This window comes from Mastomys coucha, unplaced genomic scaffold, assembly GCF_008632895.1.
Source record: "Mastomys coucha isolate ucsf_1 unplaced genomic scaffold, UCSF_Mcou_1 pScaffold13, whole genome shotgun sequence".
Classification (NCBI taxonomy): Eukaryota; Metazoa; Chordata; class Mammalia; order Rodentia; family Muridae; genus Mastomys; species Mastomys coucha.
This window is the reverse complement of record NW_022196895.1, coordinates 32,808,290-32,829,722: the sequence shown is the minus strand read 5'-3', so window position 1 is coordinate 32,829,722 and position 21,433 is coordinate 32,808,290. Positions and strand designations below refer to the sequence as shown.

General features: G+C 44.3%; 2 protein-coding genes and 1 long non-coding RNA gene across 6 annotated transcripts in view; 2 read left to right on the top strand and 1 right to left on the bottom strand.

Moving 5' to 3' along the window:
- LOC116087033 overlaps nucleotides 1–3,711 on the top strand; it is a 9,591-nt gene extending 5,880 nt beyond the window's left edge. Inside the window, exons 2-3 of one of the 2 annotated variants that reach the window (XR_004117228.1) lie at nucleotides 2,394–2,568; nucleotides 3,404–3,711. This is a non-coding gene — a long non-coding RNA (uncharacterized LOC116087033). Of the gene's footprint in view, nucleotides 1–2,188; nucleotides 2,569–3,403 lie in introns of those variants that run through there. The other variant, XR_004117227.1, reaches the window with a different exon arrangement.
- Nucleotides 1–6,091, bottom strand: part of LOC116087028 (probable histidine--tRNA ligase, mitochondrial) — a 10,428-nt gene extending 4,337 nt beyond the window's left edge. The window contains exons 1-9 of one of the 3 annotated variants that reach the window (XM_031365411.1): nucleotides 5,801–5,912; nucleotides 3,619–3,806; nucleotides 3,356–3,433; nucleotides 2,878–2,997; nucleotides 2,660–2,755; nucleotides 1,396–1,521; nucleotides 994–1,101; nucleotides 749–847; nucleotides 344–437 (exon numbers count right to left, since the gene is read on the bottom strand). In XM_031365411.1, the coding sequence (XP_031221271.1) occupies nucleotides 344–437; nucleotides 749–847; nucleotides 994–1,101; nucleotides 1,396–1,521; nucleotides 2,660–2,755; nucleotides 2,878–2,970 (616 nt within the window). In that variant the 5' untranslated portion in view covers nucleotides 2,971–2,997; nucleotides 3,356–3,433; nucleotides 3,619–3,806; nucleotides 5,801–5,912. Of the gene's footprint in view, nucleotides 1–343; nucleotides 438–748; nucleotides 848–993; nucleotides 1,102–1,395; nucleotides 1,522–2,659; nucleotides 2,756–2,877; nucleotides 2,998–3,355; nucleotides 3,434–3,618; nucleotides 3,807–5,800 lie in introns of all 3 variants that reach the window. The other 2 variants (XM_031365412.1, XM_031365410.1) reach the window with 2 other exon arrangements.
- Nucleotides 6,086–21,390, top strand: Hars1 (histidyl-tRNA synthetase 1). The gene is made up of 13 exons (XM_031365409.1): nucleotides 6,086–6,274; nucleotides 6,542–6,631; nucleotides 11,405–11,524; nucleotides 13,847–13,942; nucleotides 15,087–15,212; nucleotides 16,001–16,108; nucleotides 16,238–16,336; nucleotides 16,556–16,649; nucleotides 16,929–17,056; nucleotides 17,149–17,391; nucleotides 19,279–19,395; nucleotides 20,297–20,443; nucleotides 20,916–21,390. The coding sequence occupies exons 1-13, from the start codon at nucleotides 6,185–6,187 to the stop codon at nucleotides 20,985–20,987; spliced, it is 1,530 nt and encodes a 509-aa protein (XP_031221269.1). The 5' UTR covers nucleotides 6,086–6,184; the 3' UTR covers nucleotides 20,988–21,390.
- The last annotated feature ends 43 nt before the right edge of the window (nucleotides 21,391–21,433 follow it).

The following is a 21,433-nucleotide window of genomic DNA, read 5'->3' as shown; positions in this document are numbered from 1 at the left end:
CAGGGTTTCTCTGTGTAGCCTTGGCTGTCCTGGAACTCACTCTGTAGACCAGGCCGGCCTCGAACTCAAGAAATCCACCTGCCTCTGCCTCCCAAGTGCTGGGATTAAAGGCATGCGCCGCCACCACCCAGCCCTCGTTTTCTTTAAAAGGACCATAGCCTTGGTCTCATGGCCAGATCTTCCTCTGTTTCTGCTTTTGCTAAGAGGACATAAAGTAGTTAGAATACATAAAAGGAAAACTTTATCCAGGCCAGACTCTGGAGCTGATCTAGAGTTAGAAGTTCAACAAACACACATCACCCTCAACCTGTTCTATCACAGCTCTAAAAACCCTGCTTCTTACCATGATATTGGACGTAGTCCCCAATTCGATCGGCCACCTCAGGAGCTAGGCCTTTCACTGCCACCATCTCCTGCCTCACATCTTCCCAAGACATCTGCATTGAGACCCAAACATGAGCTCAGTCCTTTCCCTAACTGAAGCAGGACCTCTCATTTTCATTTGGTATGGATATCTTAACAGACTAACAGTAAATTCAACAAAACCAAAGGCAACTCAGGAGATCCAGCCACAATTCCCACTGCATGATATAACTCAGACCTTGTTTTAAAATGTCTCCTTAACTTTATTCCTTTTCGTGAATAGCCACTTCTAGCAACGGTCTCCTTACTCTTACCCTAATGACAGGGTTTGGGGGCAGGGCAGACAACCAGACAGGATCTATTTAAAGCATGTTTCCTTTGTTACCTTATCTAGTTTGTCCATGGAGGAGCAGATGGTACGGAGCTTGCTCTCAGGAACACCACAGACAGCAAACATCCCGTCTACAACACGACGGTCATTTACCTGTGAACTCAATATAATTAACCTAAGTCCTGGCAGTCAGTGCCCTTTCCCTCAAAACAACGGCCATCTCTAAATTTCTTGACTCATTAAAGCAATACTAAGACACAGGGAGACTTCTCCCTCACTATGTACAAGGCTGGCCTCACCTTAATGAGAAAGTCCCCCAGTTGCAATCCACTTAGGATTTCACACATGATCCTCAAACACTCTGCATCAGGGATCATTGGGTCAAACTCACCAGCAATGTCAAAATCCTAGAAAAAAAAAAAAAAAGAGGAAGAAAGCCAGTCGTGGTGGTGCATGCCTTTAGTCCTGGAGGCAGAGGCAGATGGATCTCTTGAGTTCAAAGCTAGCTACATAGTTCCAAGACAGCCAGGATTATATAGAGAGACCCTGCTTCAAAAACAAAAGACAAAAGCAAAACAACAACAAAACAAAACAAAACAAACCGAAACAAACAAAATGGTAGAAAAGCAAACCTTCCACTGACAACTAAGCCCGACTTAAAAACCATCACTGAACCATGCTGTCCCAGTCAGACCACTTACACACTGACAGAACTCCCGGTAGCGGCCCTGGACTATGGCTGGGCTCTCTCGCCGCCACACTTTTCCAACTTGATATCGTTTCATCTTCTTCAATTTATTCATGGCCAGGTAGCGAGCAAAAGGGACCTTCCATAAAGAGGTTGAGGAAGAAAGATACTACATTCAATGTAATAACCTGGCCGGGCGGTGGTGGCACACGCCTTTAATCCTAGCACTTGGGAGGCAGAGGCAGGCAGATTTCTGAGTTCAAGGCCAGCCTGGGCTACAGAGTGAGTTCCAGGACAGCCAGGGCTACACAGAGAAACCCTGTCTCAAAAAAAAAAAACCCAAAACAAAAAAAAAAAAAAAAAAAACACAATATGATGACCTACCATTTGGACAGGAGGGAGAACTGAGCTCCTGGAAACCATTTAGTTTCCAGGATGAAAACAAAGACCTTCCTAGGCTTGTTTCCTACTGTCTCTGAAGCCTAGCAGTGCTTGAGGTGTTTCACTTACTGAAACTGAAAGTTGACCAGAAAAAAAGAGGCAGGGATAGGAATAACCTAAGAAACTTGGGCCTGGTCTATTTCCTCCCATTCAGACCATTGCCCAACTATCTACAACGTAGTCAAGCTTCAGAACCGAATTCACCTACAATTTAAAATCCTGTTCCTGAAAGCATAGGCCAAAGACCACATGCATATTTTCCAGCATTCTGTTTTTAAATGTTCAGAGCAGTGGTTCCCAACCTTCCTAACTCTGTGACCCTTTAATTCCTAAAGTTGTGCTGAACCACCCTCCAACCCTAAAATTATTTTGTTGCTACTTTGTAACTGTTTTTGTTTTGTTCTGCTACTGTTATGACTCATAATGTCTGACAATCTGAGTTCTATCTCTAGGACCCATACAGGAGTTAGGAGAGAACTGACTCCACAAAGTTCTCCCCTTATCTTTACATGTATGTCCATATAAGTGCCATCTACACACCCACAATAATTAACTAATTTTCTTTTATAGGCACGTTGATAAACACCACTCCAGTTACAGAATTTAGGACCTCTGGAGCTAAACTCAGTATTTGGTGTTTCAGCAAACTTCTGGGAGACATTCTCACACACACTGAAGTTAAACAACAGGGCTCTCATGTTAGGCTCTGAAGGAAGAAATGCCTCTGGGAGAAACTGGACTAAAGGTACTGTCAACGTTCCTCTATTCCCTTCTGCCAGAAAAAGTCCTCAGGATTTGGGTAGAAACAGGTCGAGCTCCTGGATTCTGAAGGATACAGTAAGGTCATAGCGCAGAGACAACAACTCTCCACCTTGATCCTTCAAATCATACATGAGGCCAAAGTTGTCTTCATACTTCTCGGTGAGCATTTCCTGCACGAGTCAGACAGAAAAAGCCACAATTCAGAGGACTGACTACAGACCACAGATGGGAAGCCCCGTGGGGAACCAGAGGCAGGTAAACAATGGGGTTCTCGGCACCCTTCCGTTCTCACTTTTAGCTCAAATGCTGGCGTATCCAACCCCTTTGCCCCATGACGTTTGAAACAGCTGATAATCTTATCAAGAATTTTCTCCCTCACGACCATCTGTTGAGGACTTAAATCCCTGGTGCCCTGGAAAGCAAAAGCAGCCAAAGTAAAGATCAGAAGCATTTAAGACCATAGGTTAAGTCATGCCCATAATCTGATGTTCCAAACTAACTTGAGGCCCATCTAGAATTTGAAGAACAATAAGACAACCCCTACACACACACACACACACACACACACACACACACACACACACACACAAAGGAAGGATTTAAAAGGGAGAGGCAGGGAGAACGGGCTTGCCTGTACCCACTGACAGGCAGGGTGGGCAGAGGCAGGGAGAACTGGCTTGCCTGTACCCACTGACAGGCAGGGTGGGCAGAGGCAGGGAGAACGGGCTTGCCTGTACCCACTGACAGGCAGGGTGGGCAGAGAGTGTTACCTTTGGAACCTTGATGATAAAATTTGTTTTTTCTTGATGTCGTTTTAGTTGTTCCGATGTTAACACTGCTGTTGCAACCTAGCAGAAAAGGGAATATGAGATCTGCCTTCTCTGGACACAGGCCAGACTTGTGACATCTTTGACCCGGTGGACAATCAACCTGAGAAGACCCTTGACCACAAGCAAAAAGTTTCCCAAACACCATTTTCTCTATCCTGATCTCCTGCTACCCTCAATAATTCATGCTGAATTTCCAATTATACCTGCAATACATATGAAGTCCAGTCTTTTTACTACACAAGCATCTTCACTTAAATGTCTGAAAAGGTTGAAGCATCCGAGAATAATAAAGACACCGAACCCAGAACTGTCACCATTAAACTTCTAGAAGCAGGGATTAGAACTCCAGTTCTCAGCTGGACATGGTGGCACACACATGTAATCCCAGCATCTGGGAGACAGAAGCAGAAGGTCCTCTGTGAGTTCGAGGCTAGCTTTGCCTACATAATAAGTTACGGGGAAGTCAGAGCTACATAATGAGACCCAAACAAAAACAACTCCAGTTCTCAGTTCTTTTTTTTTTTTAAAGATTTATTTATTATTATAAATGAGTACACAGAAGAGGGTATCAGATTTCATTATGGGTGGTTGCCAGCCACCATGTGGTTGCTGGGATTTGATCTCATGACCTTTGGAAGCGCAGTCAGTGCTCTTACCCACTGAGCCATCTCACCAGCCCCCTCTCCCCCACTCTTCTCAGTTCTTACTCAAATAGCAAAAAAGGTGGTATATGCCTTTAATCCCAATAGTTGGAAGCAGAGGCAGGCAGATCACTGAGAGTTTAAGGCCAGCTGGTCTACAAACTGAGCTCCAGGCCAGCCAAGGCTACACAGTGAGACCACATGAAAAAGGAAGAGAGAAAGAAAGAAAGAAAGAAAGAGAGAGAGAGAGAGAAGAAAGAGGGAAGGAGGAAAGGAAGGAGGGGAGAGGGAGGGAGGGAAGAAGGGAGGAAGGGAAGGAGGGAATGAATCAGAGCTGGAGGTAGGGTAAATAGAGCATAAAGACTGAACCAACCTAAGAACAAGGAACAAACCTAGGCCAACAAGATGGCTCGGTGGGTATCCATCAAGCCTGACCACCTGAGTTAGATCCCTGAGACCCATTCATATGGTCGAAAGAGAAATTCAGTTTCCACAATTTACACACACACACACACACACACACACACACACTCTATGGAATGATAGGAATAACTTTTCCTCGTTCAACAACAACACAAACAGTAAAATGCTATGACTGACAACTTGAGCAAGATAATACAAAGCATCCACTTTCTGAAGACAGGTAACAACCATTAACTTAGTGCTGGTGAGACGGCTCATGAGTACAGGCGCTGGCCACTTATCACAACCACCTAAGTTCAATTCCCAGACTATACACAAGGTAACGCAAAGAATACAAATGCTCCATGGCACACCAACACCCACCCACCTCAATTAATAGATAAAAAGTCTTTTATAAAAAAAAGAACCTTGCAGAAATACAAATGGTGGTAAATTCCATACTTTGGAGAGTCTCTCCCCCAAAAGAAATCCGAGTTCAAGTCCCTAAGCTCTTATTCCAAAATCCAACTATGTCTGAAAATGTTTCTCTGAGATTCATGTTAGGTAAATTCACTTGATGGGCATAAACTCAGTTCATTTATAGTTGGGGGGAATATCTGTATAGATATGGTCCAAATTCTAATATGTTCAAGAATTTCAGATGATTGAGAATAAACCTCACATTACTACTCAGTTGCTATGTATCCATAGAGGTCATTTAACCCTGGGATCTCCGCTTGCTCAACTATAAAATGGAGATAAAACCCCTCAGCTTCTGAGATTTCCCCAATAATAAAACGACAAAAGCATCCAAAACGCTTAGGGCAGTGCAGGTACAAAGTGGCTAATCAATAACAAACAATTGTAGGGCTGGAGAGATGGCTCTTTTAGAGGACCTGGGTTCCATTCCCAGCATCCAAATGGCTCACTACCTGCTATAACTCCAGGATCAGAGGCTCCAACGCCCACTTCTGGCCTCTGCTGGTGTGTACACATGCAGGCAAAATACCCATACTCATAAAAGAAATTTTAAAAAGTAAAAACCAATTGTAATAATACAATAGAAACCACGAGTCTAGGGCTGGAGAGATGGCTCAGTGGTTAAGAGCACTGACTGCTTTTCCAAATTCCAAAGGTCCTGAGTTCAAATCCCAGCAACCACATGGTAGCTCACAACCATCCGTAATGAGATCTGACGCCCTCTTCTGGTGTGTCTGAAGACAGCTACAGGGTACTTACATATAATAAATCTTAAAAAAAAAAAAAAAAGAAAAAGAAACAAGAGTCTAGGCTTTCAGGCTAGGAGGCCCCACCGGGAATGGGCCTGCTCAGGGCGGCTCACCTGACTATGACAACCGACCGCCGGGATGCACACATTGCGGGGAGGTCGCAGGAGCTGGCCGAGCAGCGCAGCCCAGGCCCTGCAGCGCAGGGGCCCCAGGTGGGGCATTGTGCAGCAGGACGCCGGCTTTCTGGATCGGGAACGAGGCCAGTCGAATCTCTGGAAGGCTACGGGGAGCTGGAAACACCTGAGTTCGGAGTTAGTCCGGGTGGTGGGGCTGAACTCCGATTATCTCACGCTCCCTAACCCGGAAGTGTCCTCTCCACCTTCGCCAGACACGCTCTAGGCACGAAAGCGGGGACTCGGTAGCCGGAAGTCATCCGAACCTAGGCTGAATCCACCAAGGCGGGTTTAGACAGCCGACAGTTCCGGTTGGCAGGCAGGATGGCAGATCGTGCTGCGCTCGAGGAGCTGGTGCGACTCCAGGGAGCGCATGTGAGAGTCCTTAAGGAGCAGAAAGCGTCCGCTGAGCAGGTGCGACTGGATGGAAGGAGAGGGGCCCGGACAAAACTGGAGGAACATAGAAGGTGGTCTGGCTGGAGGACAGGCGTGTTGGAGGACAGGCGTGTGGATGAAGGAACCAAGCTGGCAGAGTGAAAGGGGTTGAGTGAGGAGATAGCTAGGGTGGGTCCGGAGAGAAGCGAGGCTTGGCCTAAGACAGAGGAGTATGGAGATGAAGGGGAAGGGAGGGAGGGAGGGGAGTGACAAATGGTCCATCCAGCGGCGTTTTTCCCTCCACAGATCGAGGAGGAGTTGACAAAACTCCTAAAACTGAAGGCACAGCTGGGCCATGATGAAGGCAAACAGAAGTTTGTGCTCAAAACCCCCAAGGTAAACTATTCCTGGGAGAGGCCTTGATCCACAATCTGAAATATTGCAAAGGAGCCAGTAGTCGGTGTAGGCACTGGGCTGGTTTGAACTCCACCTGAGTCATTCGGTGATGGCAGTGATGACAAAAACGAGGCTGCTCAGGGGAGACAAGCCTGCCACTTTCATTCATTATGTATTTATTGAGTAAGTCTATGTGGGTGTCATTGTACACTGAACACACCATCCTTTGTGATGCCTGCATTCCACTGAGATGTAGGACAAATGATCCCACCCAGGGATATGCAGTTACAAAATATGAGTGGTGATGTGAGGAAATTTAGGGCTGGAGAGATGGCTCAGCAGTTCAGAGCATGCGGAGGATCCAAGATTGATTCCCCACACCTACATCAGGTGGCTCGCAGCTGTCTGTAACTGGCCTCCATAGGCATTTGCACCCACACAGTCCTATAACCATACACAGATACACACGCACAGACACACAGTGTATAAAAAGCCAAACTGAGGAAGTGAGATGATGGGCCTCTCAGGTGGGCGAGAGACAGCCAGGGAAAGGCTGTTAGAATCCTAAGCTCAGCAGAGTATAGAAACTCTGAAGCAGAAAAGAACCGTGGTACTCTCTAGGAACTGGAAGAGGCCCTGCACAAATAGAACCAAGCAAAAAGTTGGAGATGCTTAACTCAGCCTCGGGACTTCGGTTCAGATGCTATTCCGCAACTTGTATAAACCGACCTCTACGCCTCTACTGGGTTCCCTTAGCATGTCACATGTTATTGTACTGGCTTTGAATTTTCACTTTGGTGCATGTGTGTGTGTGTGTATATCTATGAAAGTGAGTGTGGGTACATGGGGAAGCCAGAAGAGAATGTCCGATTCCCTGGAGCTGGAGTTACAGGCAGTTGTAAGCCAGGGTGCTGAAAACTGAACAAATTAATGTCTCTGGAAGAGTGGCAAGAGCTCTTGATCCCTGAGCCATCTCTCCTGCCCTCTGCAACAATTTTTTGGAGTTTATTCATGTTATTTAATGTAATTTCTTATTAACTATGTTAAGTAATAATCATAAGTAATGCAGTATTATGTAGTAGTTAATTCAATTTATTTACCAGAATGTAAGACTGGGTGCCTGGAAATAAACATGTATACTTAATGAATATATTTAAAGTTGATTTCCAAAGATGTGAGAAGCCATGTGTGGTAGTGCACATCTTTTATTTATATCTTACTGGAATAAAAGGAAGCAGAGACAAGCAGATCTTTGTCAGTTTTAGTGGTATTAAGGCAGAATATTGGGTTTAAGCAAGTGGGGGCTGATCTATTACAAATTCCCTATTTTCTACTTGATTCAGTATGATTCAGAATGATTATTGATCATTGTTTCTTTGAGATTTTATTTTATTGAGACAGGGTATTTCTATGTAACTCTGGCTGTCCTGGAATTCTCTATGTAGTCCAGGCTAGCCTCGAACGCATAGAGATCCACCTGCCTCTGTTTCCCTAGTGTCCCTAAGGACTCAATTCTTTTAAGATTTTTGTTTTTTAATTATTTATTTATTTATTTATTATTTTATTTTATTTTATTTTATTTTGGTTTTTCAAGACAGGGTTTCTCTGTGTAACCCTGGCTGTCTTGGTACTCACTGTGTAGACTAGACTGGCCTCAAACTCAGAAATCCGCCTGCCTCTGCCTCCCAAGTGCTGAGACTAAAGGCGTGTGCCACCACTGCCCGACGATTTATTTTATTTTTTACTTATGTGTATACATCTATGTAACTGTGTGCCCTGTGTATGTGTCTCCTTGGAGGGCAGCTGGAGTTACAGGCAGTTGTGAGCTGCCCAGCTGGGTCCTAGGAACTAAAGTCAGGACAGCCTGGTATACAAGTTCTAGGCCAACTACATAATAAGATAGTAAAACCTCGTTTCCAAAAGGCTAGTGTGGAGGGGTGGAGATGGATGGTCTAATTAATTCTTCTGTGTTGAGGTTAATTCTTTGAGCCAAATTCACGAAGCTATGCCTTTCTACACATTTTTTTTAAAAAAAAAAAAAAAAAAAAACCAAAGCTCTGACCAGCCTCAGACTTGCTATATAGCAGAAACTGGCTTTGAAATTCTGACCCTCAGGTCTCCACCTAACAGGCTCTGGGATTACAGGCATGTACCATCACACCCACAACTCACAATTCTTTTTCAGCGATCCAAGAGAAGTTTAAAATCTCAAAGAAATGGGGGCTGGAGAGATGGCTCAGTATTAAGGATGCTTGCTGTTCTTCCAGGAGAGCTGAATGGTTGAGCACCCACATATAGCAGCCCACACCTGCCTGTAATTCCAGCTGACCTCCAAGGGTATCCACACACATGACATAAAAGAAATGAGCAATAATAGCTCAGACTATTAAACGGAGAGAAAATAGGGAATTTTTGATAGAACAGTCCCTCCTTACCTCAACCCTATGACCAGCCTTCATGTTGCCAAAGCAGAAGCAGCAGCTATGACACAGATGTCCTGCAGAGATGATGTAATACAAAAATACTCAGTACCACCTCTGAATTCTAACCAGGGGAATTTGAATGTAATTAGGTCTTTAGACCAAAGCGGAGAAACACAGAGTGGAGAACAGTTCATCAGTGGTACTGGTGACTGGATATGGAATGTAATAAACTTTTTGGAACAAATTATCCAGTTTCTTCAACAAATAAGTAATGTGATGGGGTGGGGGGATTAAGAGTGTGGTTCAGTGTTAGAAGACCTAGAATCCAAATGAGACACCACAAAACAAAACAAAGCAAAATGGAAGAGAAAGGTGTTGTGGATTAAATGGATATATCGTCTAAAAATAGCATGTTTAGAATCTGATTCAAATAAGCTAATCATGAAAAGATATTATTGAGGTAGTTGGGGGAAGTTGAACACAGCTTGGTCTCAGATAGTATTAAGGGATTCCACAGCTATTCAATTTCCTTATGGAAAATGCTACAGCATTTTCACGTAGCCTCTACACATCCTAGATGATTAAGTCATCGCTAGGTTACTAACACCTGATATAAGTAGTTCTTAGTCAAAGATAATGACATGCAAAATAATCTATGTATTTAGGATAGGCAGAATTTTCTTTTAACTCCAAGTATTTTCAGTGCACAGTTTATTGAACCTATGGATATTGAACCTGCAGATACAGAGGAACAACTGTATGATCAACAGTCCATGCACTCACCATTAAAACAAATGGGGCTGGAGAGATGGCTCAGAGATAGAGCACTTGCTCTCCCGTAGCCCCAGGTTCAATTCCCAGTACTCACACAGTGACTCACAAGCTGTGGTAACTCCAGTTCCAGAGGCTTCAGCATCCTCTTCGGACCTCTGTGGGCACCAGGCATACACATAGCACATAGACATACATGTAGGCAGAACACCCATATACATAAAATAAGATAAATCTCTCAAAATAAAAAACTGAACTTAAGAATATTTTTGTTGGAGGGAAATGTCTAGAAAGATGGTTCAGTGGTTAAAAGCACTTGCTGGAGGCTCACAACCATTTCTAACTCCAATTCCAGGGGACCTGATGCTCCTTTCTGACTTACATAGGCACCAGTATGCACATGGTGCAAATAGATACTTTCAGGCAAAACATACACATAAACATAAATACACAGAAGGCCTAACACACATAAATTTTAAAAATGTTTTTTATAGTGAAATTATTAATTTTATTCAATCTTGACCCTTGCCTATAACAAGTATCACTAGTAGGAAGCAGGGACATATATAAATCATTTCTGCTACAAAGCAGACAGAGTTGACTATCTGGCAGACATATTGGTGATAATAAAAGAAGTGGGCTTTGTCAACTCAAGGAAATAATCTGGCGGTCATATGTTGCTAATGATAAAACTCAGGCATTCAAGTAAAAGAACTTTGGGAAACATATAATGAAATATGTCAACATTATAAAGCTCTCTAACTTATCAACGAGCCAGTGTTTTCTAGATGACCAGTGTAAGATGGTATAAAATCATACAAGAGTAAAATATCCACTCAACATATAAGATACAAGGGTGGGTTTTAATGTGCAGTTCTGCAGCATGAAATATGCTGATATTGGGTAATCATTACTACTCATCTTTTGTTTTTCTTCCAGATAGGGCCTAGTCTGTAGTCTAAGCTGGCCTGGAACTCACCACAATCCTCCTGCCTTGGCCTTCCAGATGTGGAAATAGGAATGAGCTGCTATGACTGCTTTTCTAGAACTTTTTCATCATTCAGAATTTAAACTGTTGCCGGGCGGTGGTGGCGTACGCCTTTAATCCCAGCACTTGGAAGGCAGAAGCAGGCAGGTTTCTGAGTTCAAAGCCAGCCTGGTCTATAGAGTGAATTCCAGAACAGCCAAGGCTATATAGAGAAACTTTGTCTCGAAAAACCAAAAAGAAAAAAAAAAAAGAAATAACTTTGTTAAATAGAATTTGAAAGGAAATTAAGTTGGAAAAAATTGCACATAAATGTTTGAATCGATAATATATGTATCAAGTAGGAATTCTCTGCTGTGCAAGGAAATACTGTTACTGTTGAGTTTTCAGAAAACTTGTACTGAGAAAACGGCTCTGAATTCCGGGAACCAGAACCTAGCTGGCCCATGGAGTCACAGGGCCTGTTCTGAGCTGTCTTCCCACTTTTACAGCAGCATTTGTGTCCCTTGTTGCTGAGATGGACTTTGGATATGTCTAGAGTTTATTGTTCTTTGTTTTCAATGTCACCCTTGTGTTTTGATTTTGACTCTCAAGGGCACGAGAGACTATAGTCCCCGGCAGATGGCAGTCCGGGAAAAGGTGTTTGATGTCATCATCCGCTGCTTCAAACGCCATGGGGCAGAAGTGATCGATACACCTGTGTTTGAGCTAAAGGTGAGAACTGGGTAAGGAGGAACTGCCAGTGGAGCCATGGGCTCGTGATGACCTAAGAAGGGGTACAGGAACCCAAGGTTAGAGTTTAACATATTAATGGAGCAGAAAGAGTCCAGTCCATGTCACTACCAGAATACAGATGTTTATGAGTCCACACACTGGGGTCTTAAAGCTTTTAAAGTCCTGTCTGGTTTGGTCAGAGGAATATATTATAACCAGTTGAAGACATCAGAGGACATGGACTGCTCTACGCTCTCAAGACTTTCATTTTTGTTTCTGACATTGTTCAGATCTCAGGCTTTATAAAAGCATGGATATTTGCTAACATGATAATGCATTCCTATAAGCTTATCTTCAAGAAAAATATTCAAAATTAGAAAGCTGTGTGCATAGATATGCCTAGTAACACATTCTGGAAATGTTTTTTAACTGGAATGGCATAAATTTCAAATAGGATGGTGTTAGGAGACAGATAAGGGCAAAGTTTCTTTCTGTTGTTCTGAGACAGTCTCATTATAACCCAGGCTAGCCTTGAAGTACAAGCTGGGTGCTTCTGCCTTCCTGAGTTACAGATATATCACTGCACCTAGAGGCTCAATGGAAAAGTATACACATCTTTTTTATTTGCTTCCTTTTTAATGGTGGGGGAGTTAGTTATTTTTAATTGTGTGAATGTATGCACATGAATGTGTGCATATGGATGCATGCCTGAGGAGTCAGAAATATAGGGTGCCCATGGAGCTGGAATTATAGGAGGTGTGAGCTGACATAGGTACTGTGAATCAAACTTGGGTCTTCTGCAAGATCAGTACAAAATCCTAACTACTTGAGTGAGACTGGAGAGATGGCTCAGCAGAGCACTTGTTGCTCATGCAAAGGATCTGGGTTCAGTTCCCAACATCCATGTGGTGACTCACAATCATTTGCAACTATAGTTCCAAAGGATCTAGCACTCTTCTGATTTCCACAGGCACCAGGCATGCATATGATGGACATACAAACATGCAAAACATTTGTACACATAACTAAAATAAATATCTATTATTTTTAAAAATTTTTTAAAATCTTAAGTAATAATACCTTAGGACTGACTAAGATGGCTCAGTAGGTAAAGACATTTACTACCAGGGCTGCAGAGATGACTCAGTGACTAAGAGGACCTGGGTTCAATTCCTAGTACCCACATAGTAGCTCACAATTGTCTGTAAGTCCAGTTCCAGGGACTCCTATGCCCTCGCACAGATACACATGCAGGAAAATACCAATATAAAATAAAAATAAAATCTTAACTTAAAACAAACAAAAAAAAAGACATTTACTACCAAGCCTGATGGCCTGAGTTTAATCTCACAGGATGGGAGAACCAACTCTCACAAGTTATCCACTGACCTTATGCATGCCGTGGCATATGAACACGCACAATATAAATAATGGTTGTAAAAAGAAGTAATACTTTAGCAGAGCCTGGTGGTATACGCCTTTGATCCTAGTATTGGGAGGCAGAGGCAGGTGACTCTTAGAGTTTGAGGCCAGCCTGGTCTACAGAGTGAGTCCCAGGACAGCCAGGGCTAAATAGAAAGACCCTGTCTTGAAAAACATGAGGAGTGGGGGTCAGGCAGAGTGTTAATACTTTAGCTCTGCCACAAAGAAAAAAAAAAGCAGAATATCAACATGGAATTGTTATTCCATTTTAGTTTTTTGTTTTGTCTTTTTAAAATGGTCTTTCTATATAGACTAGGCAAGCCTCAAACTCAAAGAGATCTACCTGCCTCTACCTTCTGAGTGCTGGAATAAAAGGTGTGCCTGGGTACAATACTTTTTAATTGTAACTACATCAAACTTATAAGCATTAGGATGAAAAGCAGATGAACTATAGAAATATCGACAAGTTGAAATTAGTCATGTTAGAGTAGTAAGTTTTTATGTTTATAATGGTCATTTTTTTAAAGATTTATTTATTTATGTACTTAACTCTAAGCTATTTCTCTAGCCCCTATAATGGTCTAAGAGCAGGAAATACAGCTTAGTGATAGGGGAATTGCCCACCAAGTACAAAACCTAGATTCAATCCCTAGCATCAAATAATTTAACAAGAACAACAATAATAATAGTAATAATAATTTAAAAAAAAACCACCCTATTTATACACAGATGTGGTGGCCAAGCCTTTAATCCCAGCATTCTGGAGTTAGAGGCAGGCAGATCTCTGGTAGTTCAGGGCCAGCCAGAGATACATAGTGAGACCTTTTCTCAAAAAAAAGAAAAAAAAAGTTTAAAAGTATAATTTATTATTGTGATCATATTTCTCCTTGGTTTCTCCAGGAAACACTGACTGGGAAGTATGGAGAAGATTCAAAGCTTATCTATGACCTGAAGGACCAGGGTGGGGAGCTGCTGTCCCTCCGTTATGACCTTACTGTATCCTTCTAAACCTGGGTTCTTAAGACTTTGCAGGAATTGGCACTCACTGGAGTTGAACTTGGGTGTAGGGACAGCAGGCACAGGTAAGATTAAATATGAAGCCATTGACAGTGAAAGGAATTTTTTTCTCTAAAGCAAGATAAAGGACTTTGGGTAAACAGAATGTAGCCTTAGAAATCTCCAGCTTTTCCAGGGGTCATGGTGCACGCCTTTAGTCCCAGCACTTGGGAGGCAGAGGCAGGCTGTTCTCTGTGTTTGAAGCTAACCTGATCTACAGAGTTCCAGGACAGCCAAGGCTACACAGAAAAACCCTGTCTCAAAAAAAAAATTTTTTTTCAGATTTCTGTCGGGGCCCGGTTCCCAATTTTACAACAGTCTCCTGGCTCAAAAACAGCTGTCCCAGTGGACAGACTTTTCTGTAATTGATTACTATTTCCTTTATCTTCAAGTGTCTCAGTTAGTATTCTATTGCTGTGTAGAGACCATAACCAAGGCAAGTCTTATAAAAGAAAGCATTTCATTGATGGCTTGCTTATAGTTTATAGAGTTAGCCTATCATCATGCCGGGGAGCATTGGCAGCACAAAGGCAGGCATAGTGCTGGAGAAGTGGCTGAGAGCTTTACATCCTCATTTACAGGCAGCAGAGAGAGGGGTTGGGGGGAGAAAGACAAACACACACACACACACAAACACTGGGCCCAGGGTAGGCTTTTGAAACCTCAAAGCCCACTCCCAGTGACACACCGCTGCAACAAGGCTACACTGCCTAATCCTTCCAGACAGTCCATCAACCAGAGACTAAGCATAGAAATACACAAGCCTATGGGTCCAGTTTCATTAAAACTACCTATCAGTCATCCGATTAGGGATTCCACATGGGCCCTTTCCTTGCTGTGTCTAATCTGCCAGGTCCCCTCTCTCCTCTAGTACGCACAGTCCAGGGAGACGGTCAGAGAGGAAGGAGCCTTAATCTTCTTCCTGCCTCAGCTGCCTTTCATGACTGTACAGTTAATTCTTCCTGACCACCAGAAGGGCTGCTTCTCCTATAGGGATTGGCTTTATCTACACCCTAGCTTCTGTGGGTGATGATAACTTCCAACAGCTGCAGAAGGCTCTTCTTTCTTAACACTTCATTATCAGGTCCCCTTTGCTCGGTATCTGGCAATGAATAAACTAACCAACATTAAACGCTACCACATAGCAAAGGTGTATCGCCGGGACAACCCAGCTATGACCCGAGGCCGTTACCGGGAATTCTACCAATGTGTGAGTGCTGGAAAAACCATGGAGCATGCTGGGTAACTCAGGCAGGCCCTCTCTCCAGTAGGATCTACTGTGTGCTATGGCATCCTGAACAAACTAGATGGTCTCAAAAATGCTCTTAGATTTCCCTGATATTTGCATGTAGACATGAAGAATAAGACAATCAAGTATGGGCTTGGAGGACCTGGTTCAGTAGGGGTTTTCAGGGGGAGTGGGTTGTTTTGTTTGGAGAAAAAAAAATTACTTTATGTTTTTAGTGCTGGGGATTGGATGCAGGGCTTTGTACACACGAGGACACTAGGCAGTTGTCCGATCATTGAGCTATGCCCCTAGCTCCAGGTTCCACAGTATGATAATCACAACAGAGAATGAAGAAGTTCAATATGCGTTGTTACCAAATCTTCTGGACTAATGTTGCAGGATTTCTGACAGATGGGGAAAAAATAGCACAGGATTAAGGGGGGCTTGGGCAGTAGATCAGTGGTGAAGTGATATCCTCACATGCCTGAAACCCTAGGTTCAACCCCCAGAATTGCCTCAGAGACAGACACAGTGACAGAGACACACTGACTAAGGCTGGGAAGTTCCCCCACAACAGTAGGAGAAGCTAAGGAAGATGAATTGGATGAAGAACAATAGTTCCATAATGGGCAGGATAGCAGGACTGCTGAGAGCCCGAGAGCTGATGATGAGGCAAAACGAAGGGGAAGGCCTGTGCTCGGATGCCAGCACAGCACAGCAGAGGTTTCAGGAGTCCCATCACTTGCCACCCACCTTGCCTCTCCCTGCAGGATTTTGACATTGCTGGCCAGTTTGACCCCATGATTCCTGATGCAGAGTGCCTAAAGATTATGTGCGAGATCCTGAGTTCACTTCAGATTGGCAACTTTCTGGTCAAGGTTAGTGCTGGACAGGACTGGGAGGGGAAGGTGGGGCTGGCCTCTCATAGATCAGTAGCCCAAGTGATGGAGATAAGGGAATGATGCAGAGTAAACAGATTCCTTCTTCCCTTCCCTTGCTCCTCTCAGGTAAATGATAGGCGCATCCTAGATGGGATGTTTGCTGTCTGTGGTGTTCCTGATAGCAAGTTCCGTACCATCTGCTCCTCAGTGGACAAACTAGACAAGGTAACAACCCAGACACCTGACTGACTCTTCCTAGATCCTACCGTTTTGAGTTATGAAATTTTATGAGAAGTAGCTGCCTCTCTGCCAGCTGGAGGAGAACTGGCCCCAGCATGTATGTTGAAGGACACCTTTGCTCTCAGGTTGCTCCTTGAGAAGGGTCCATACTTGTTCTGTGCTAGGGAAGATGTGTAATGGCCTCTGATTAGTGTTGTTGTCCAGGTTTCCTGGGAGGAAGTGAAGAATGAGATGGTGGGAGAGAAGGGCCTTGCACCCGAAGTGGCTGATCGCATCGGGGACTATGTCCAGCAGCACGGTAAGAAAAGAACCCAGCAGCCACATCCCTGCCCTCAGTCCTAAAGTTGAACTGTATGAGTGTGTGTGTGTGTTGGTGAAGGGGGAGTGATCATGTGTACATGTAACTGCAGTGTGTGTGGTGGGGGATGGGGGTGGGGTAGGGGATGGGGTGGGGCAGTGTTCATGTTTACATGTAACGGCAGCCCAGACCAAAGGCAGACCTACTGGGCTACTGGGTTTTTTTGGTTTGGTTTGTTTGTTTTTCTTGTCCAACTGGCCTACAAATTTGTTTCCTCAGGTGGGGTGTCTCTGGTGGAGCAGCTACTCCAGGATCCTAAACTCTCCCAAAACAAACAGGCTGTAGAGGGCTTGGGAGACCTGAAGCTGCTCTTTGAATATCTAACCCTGTTTGGCATTGATGACAAGGTAAGTGAAGTTGGAGATAGGAGCCCCAGCTGACTTCTGTGGCTTGGGGCCCCTGATCCTACCTGCTACTGGCCATGACCTTGCCTCCACAGATCTCCTTCGACCTGAGCCTTGCTCGAGGGTTGGACTACTATACTGGAGTCATCTATGAGGCAGTGCTGCTACAGATGCCAACCCAAGCTGGGGAAGAGCCCCTGGGTGTGGGCAGCATAGCTGCTGGGGGGCGCTACGATGGCCTGGTCGGCATGTTTGACCCCAAAGGGCGCAAGGTGCCATGCGTTGGGCTCAGTATTGGAGTGGAGCGAATTTTCTCCATTGTAGAGCAGAGATTAGAGGTAAGTCCTAGGGCGGGTGATGGTACCCACCATACCTGTGACCTCCTAGGGACAGGCACTGCTTTGGATAGGGAGCATCTCTGAGAAATGCAGAAAAGATGATTGATAGCCTTCAGTCTCGCTCCTTCATAGGCCAGTATTGTGCGTGTGTCTGGATGGATATGTTTTATGATATGGAAATTGAACCTGGGCCTTATGCATGCTAGGATGTGCTCTTTTTCACTTATTTTAAGGCAAGGTCTAATTAAGTTGCCCAGGGTGACTTTGAACTCAGTGTGTAGCCCAAGTAGGTCTTAAATCCTCCTGGCTCAGCTTCTGAATGCTGGACTAGGTTGAGCCATCAGGCCCGGCTTCTAGGATAGTTTTGTGAATCTTGGTTCTTTCTCCATTAGAGAATAGTAGAAGAAATGCTATTCTTCCTCTTGGTAGGAAACATACCCAAGGCCCTCGCTTACTCAGATGGCTGCTCTGCCTCCCTAGGACCCAGAGCACCACCAAGGAAGTTCCCCATGCTCCTCAGACCGGGTGCCTTTGTAACTGGAACACTTCTGTGGCTCACTGCCTTGGGGTTTCAGGAATGCTCCAGCAGCTTTCCTGTCTTCCTGCTGTGTTTTCTCTAAGTTGACACCACCCATGTTTCTCACTTGAGGTCATTATTCTAGTAGACATCTTTTTTTTTGTTTGTTTGTTTGTTTGTTTGTTTGTTTTTCGAGACAGGGTTTCTCTATGTAGCCCTGGCTGTCCTGGAACTCACTCTGTAGACCAGGCTGGCCTCGAACTCAGAAATCTGCCTGCCTCTGCCTCCCAAGTGCTGGGATCAAAGGCGTGTGCCACCACTGCATGGCTCTAGTAGGCATCTTGTGTTGTAGCCTTGAAAACAGTTTTTCAGAAAAGGTTGAGGAGTTCTTCTTTGTGCCTATATCTAGTGTTGCAGCCAGGAGAGTAGAAAGTGAAGACTAGGTACCAGTGGGGGCTTAAGGTGGTGTCAGAGGCCTTTCTTTGCAATTGTGCTTGTGACCCCCAGCCTCCTAGGAAGGAAGGAGTTTTAACTTTGCTGTGCTGCTCCCCGGAAGAGTGACACATTTTGTTATTGTTGTGTTTGCGTGGCATGTCCTGGTTTGTTGTTGTTTTAATTTTTATTTTATGGAGATGAATGTTATGCCTACCTGTGCATCTGTGCGTGGTCCCCACAGAGGCTAGCAGAGGGCATTAGATCCCCTCAGACCACAATTACAGATGGTTGGTTATAAGCTGCCATGTGGGAAGCAGTCAGTGCTCTTAACTGCTAAGCCATCTCTCCAGTCCCATTATTTGTTTTCTTAAATTTTCATTCTGATTTGTTGTGTGGTTGTTTGTTTGTTTTTTTTTTGGTTTTTGTTGTTATTGTTTGTTTTTTTGAGACGGGGTCCTCTGTGTAGCCCTGGCTATCCTGGATCTCACTCTGTAGACCAGGCTGGCCTCGAACTCAGAAATCTGCCTGCCTCTGCCTCCCAAGTGCTGGGATTAAAGACATGAGCCACCACTGCCCAGCGTGGTTGTTTGTTTTGTTTTGTTTTTGAGACATACTAAGCTCAAACTCATATATTCAAGGCTAGACTTAACTGCCTGGTCCTTCTGTCTCCACCTTCCAAGTACTGCAATTATAGATGTACATCATATCACACCAAGCTTTCCACCCATCATTTATTCTGACAAGACATACAAGTTAGTTCATTTCTTATGCCTTCTAAGAACTAATCCATGTCCAACTGGTAGGTCAGAAGGCTGCCATCCTTCCCTAGCTGAGATCACTGAATTGGACTTAGTCTCTCAGGATCCCAACTACAGCCTCCCTGTCTGTTCCTTGATAGCACAGCCCAGCTCTGACTCTTGCCTGCCTCTCCCTAGGCTTCAGAGGAAAAGGTACGGACCACAGAGACACAGGTGCTTGTGGCATCTGCACAGAAGAAGCTGCTGGAGGAGAGACTGAAGCTTGTCTCAGAGTTATGGGATGCTGGGATCAAGGTACATGGGGCCATCCCTGGGCTGACAGCAAACTTGGGAGTACTAGACACAAACTAATACAAGTGTACATAGTGCCTTCTTCCCACTACTTCTTTGAATGGAGCAAAGAACAAGGTGCCTCATACATTACAATGTGTGGTCTTCTTGTGGGACTCCAAACAGTGGGAGCAGGGGCTGGCTGACTCTGTTGCCTGCCTTTGGAACCCTTTCCTCCTGGTGGGTTGCTTTATGGAACCTTAAAGGAGAGGAGGTGCCTAGTCTTGCCACTTGATATGGGCTCTTTGATATCCATGGAGGTCTGTCCTTTTATGAAGAGAAACAGAGGAGGAATGGAGGGAAGCAGTGGAGCATAGAGAGGAGAGGAGGGAGGGGATACTATGGTTAGGATAGAGATTGAAGGGGCTCTGTCAATTATATTCTCCCAATTGTTCTTATATGCTATTAGCAGCCTTTTTATTCTTTTTAGGTTTTATTTTTTTATTTTATTTTTATTTTTTTATTTTTTTGGTTTTTTTCGAGACAGGACTTCTCTGTCCTGGAACTCACTCTGTAGACCAGGCTGGCCTTGAACTCAGAAATCCACCTGCCTCTGCCTCCCAAGTGCTGGGATTAAAGGCGTGCGCCACCACCGCCCGGCAGACTTTTTATTCTTATCAATACCAATATCATATATATACATATTGTTATTGAGAGTCTGCTTTATAGCTCATCTTAAAGTATTATTAAACAAGATTTAGTAATTTATAGAAATGAAAACAAAATTACTTTTTCAGAGATGGAGAATAAAGACACTTTAAAAAAAAAGAACATCAACAAGGTGCCTGCTGCATCCTATCCCGTCTCCAAAGTTTGTCTCTGAGAACAACAGAAGCCTTTGTTTTCTTCCTTGGTCATTTTGCAGGCTGAGCTGCTGTACAAGAAGAACCCAAAGTTACTGAACCAGTTGCAGTACTGTGAGGAAGCAGGCATCCCCCTGGTGGCCATCATCGGTGAGCAGGAGCTCAAGGATGGTGTCATCAAGCTCCGCTCGGTGGCCAGCAGAGAAGAGGTAAGGAGGCAGGCAGGCAGGAAGGCTAAAGGACAGGAGAACATCAGATGCTGGCTGGTTGGCCCAGGCCTGATTGAGACCTGACCCTCATATAGGACTAGCTCATAAGGAACCCAAGGGCTTAGGCTTTAACCGTGATCATGGTATTCAAGATCTCTGGGGTTGGCTGGAGAAGATGGCTCAGCAGTTAAGAGTACTGACTGCTCTTCCAGAGGTTCTGAGTTCAATTCCCATTCCCAGCAACCACATGGTGGCTCACAACCATCTGTAATGGAGATCTGATGCCCTCTGACAGTGACAGTGTACTCACATACATGAAATTAATAAATCTTCTAAAAAACAACAACAAAAAGGATCCCTGGGATGCCTTACTGAGTACATGTTCCAGTGAGCCAAACCTGGTAACTAGAAATAGGCACTCAGGGACAACTGAGTGGGAGATGGTCATGCCTTCTTCCTCTGTCGTGGCCAGGTGGATGTCCGAAGAGAAGACCTTGTGGAGGAAATCAGAAGAAGAACAAATCAGCCCCTCTCCATCAGCTGAACTGAGCAAACCAGTAGAGGAAACAGGATTGGTCTTAATTGAACTAAAACAAAACTGCATATGTACTTAAACAGTTTGCACATTTCTGATCCAGCAGAAGACTGAAGGGCGGTAAAACTCAGAAATCCGCCTGCCTCTGCCTCTCAAGTGCTGGGATTAAAGGCATGCGCCACCACTGCCCGGCTTCATTTTTGTTTTTATTATTATGTTATTATCTGTAGTCATTGGCAAAAAATAGCCAGGTACCTACACTTTCCTTGTCGGGGATAGGGTCGAGCAGTATAGGTGGACTAATCAAGTTTCTGCCTCCCAAACTCCTGTATGGACTTGAGATGGCTTCACTGAAAAGCCACATAGCAGATGAACAACCTACGGCCAAAATGTCCAATAAATGTCTGTACCGCTAACACCTGTCTGTGTCTGTGATACCTAGCGCTACCTCCTCC

Excerpts from the sequence above, each read along its gene's own strand:
- Hars1 (XM_031365409.1), top strand. The coding sequence starts at position 6,185 with ATGGCAGATCGTGCTGCGCTCGAGGAGCTGGTGCGACTCCAGGGAGCG. Across the intron at positions 6,275-6,541 it reads AGAAAGCGTCCGCTGAGCAG|ATCGAGGAGGAGTTGACAAA; the intron begins GTGCGACTGGAT and ends TTCCCTCCACAG. Across the intron at positions 16,109-16,237 it reads TTGGCAACTTTCTGGTCAAG|GTAAATGATAGGCGCATCCT; the intron begins GTTAGTGCTGGA and ends TGCTCCTCTCAG.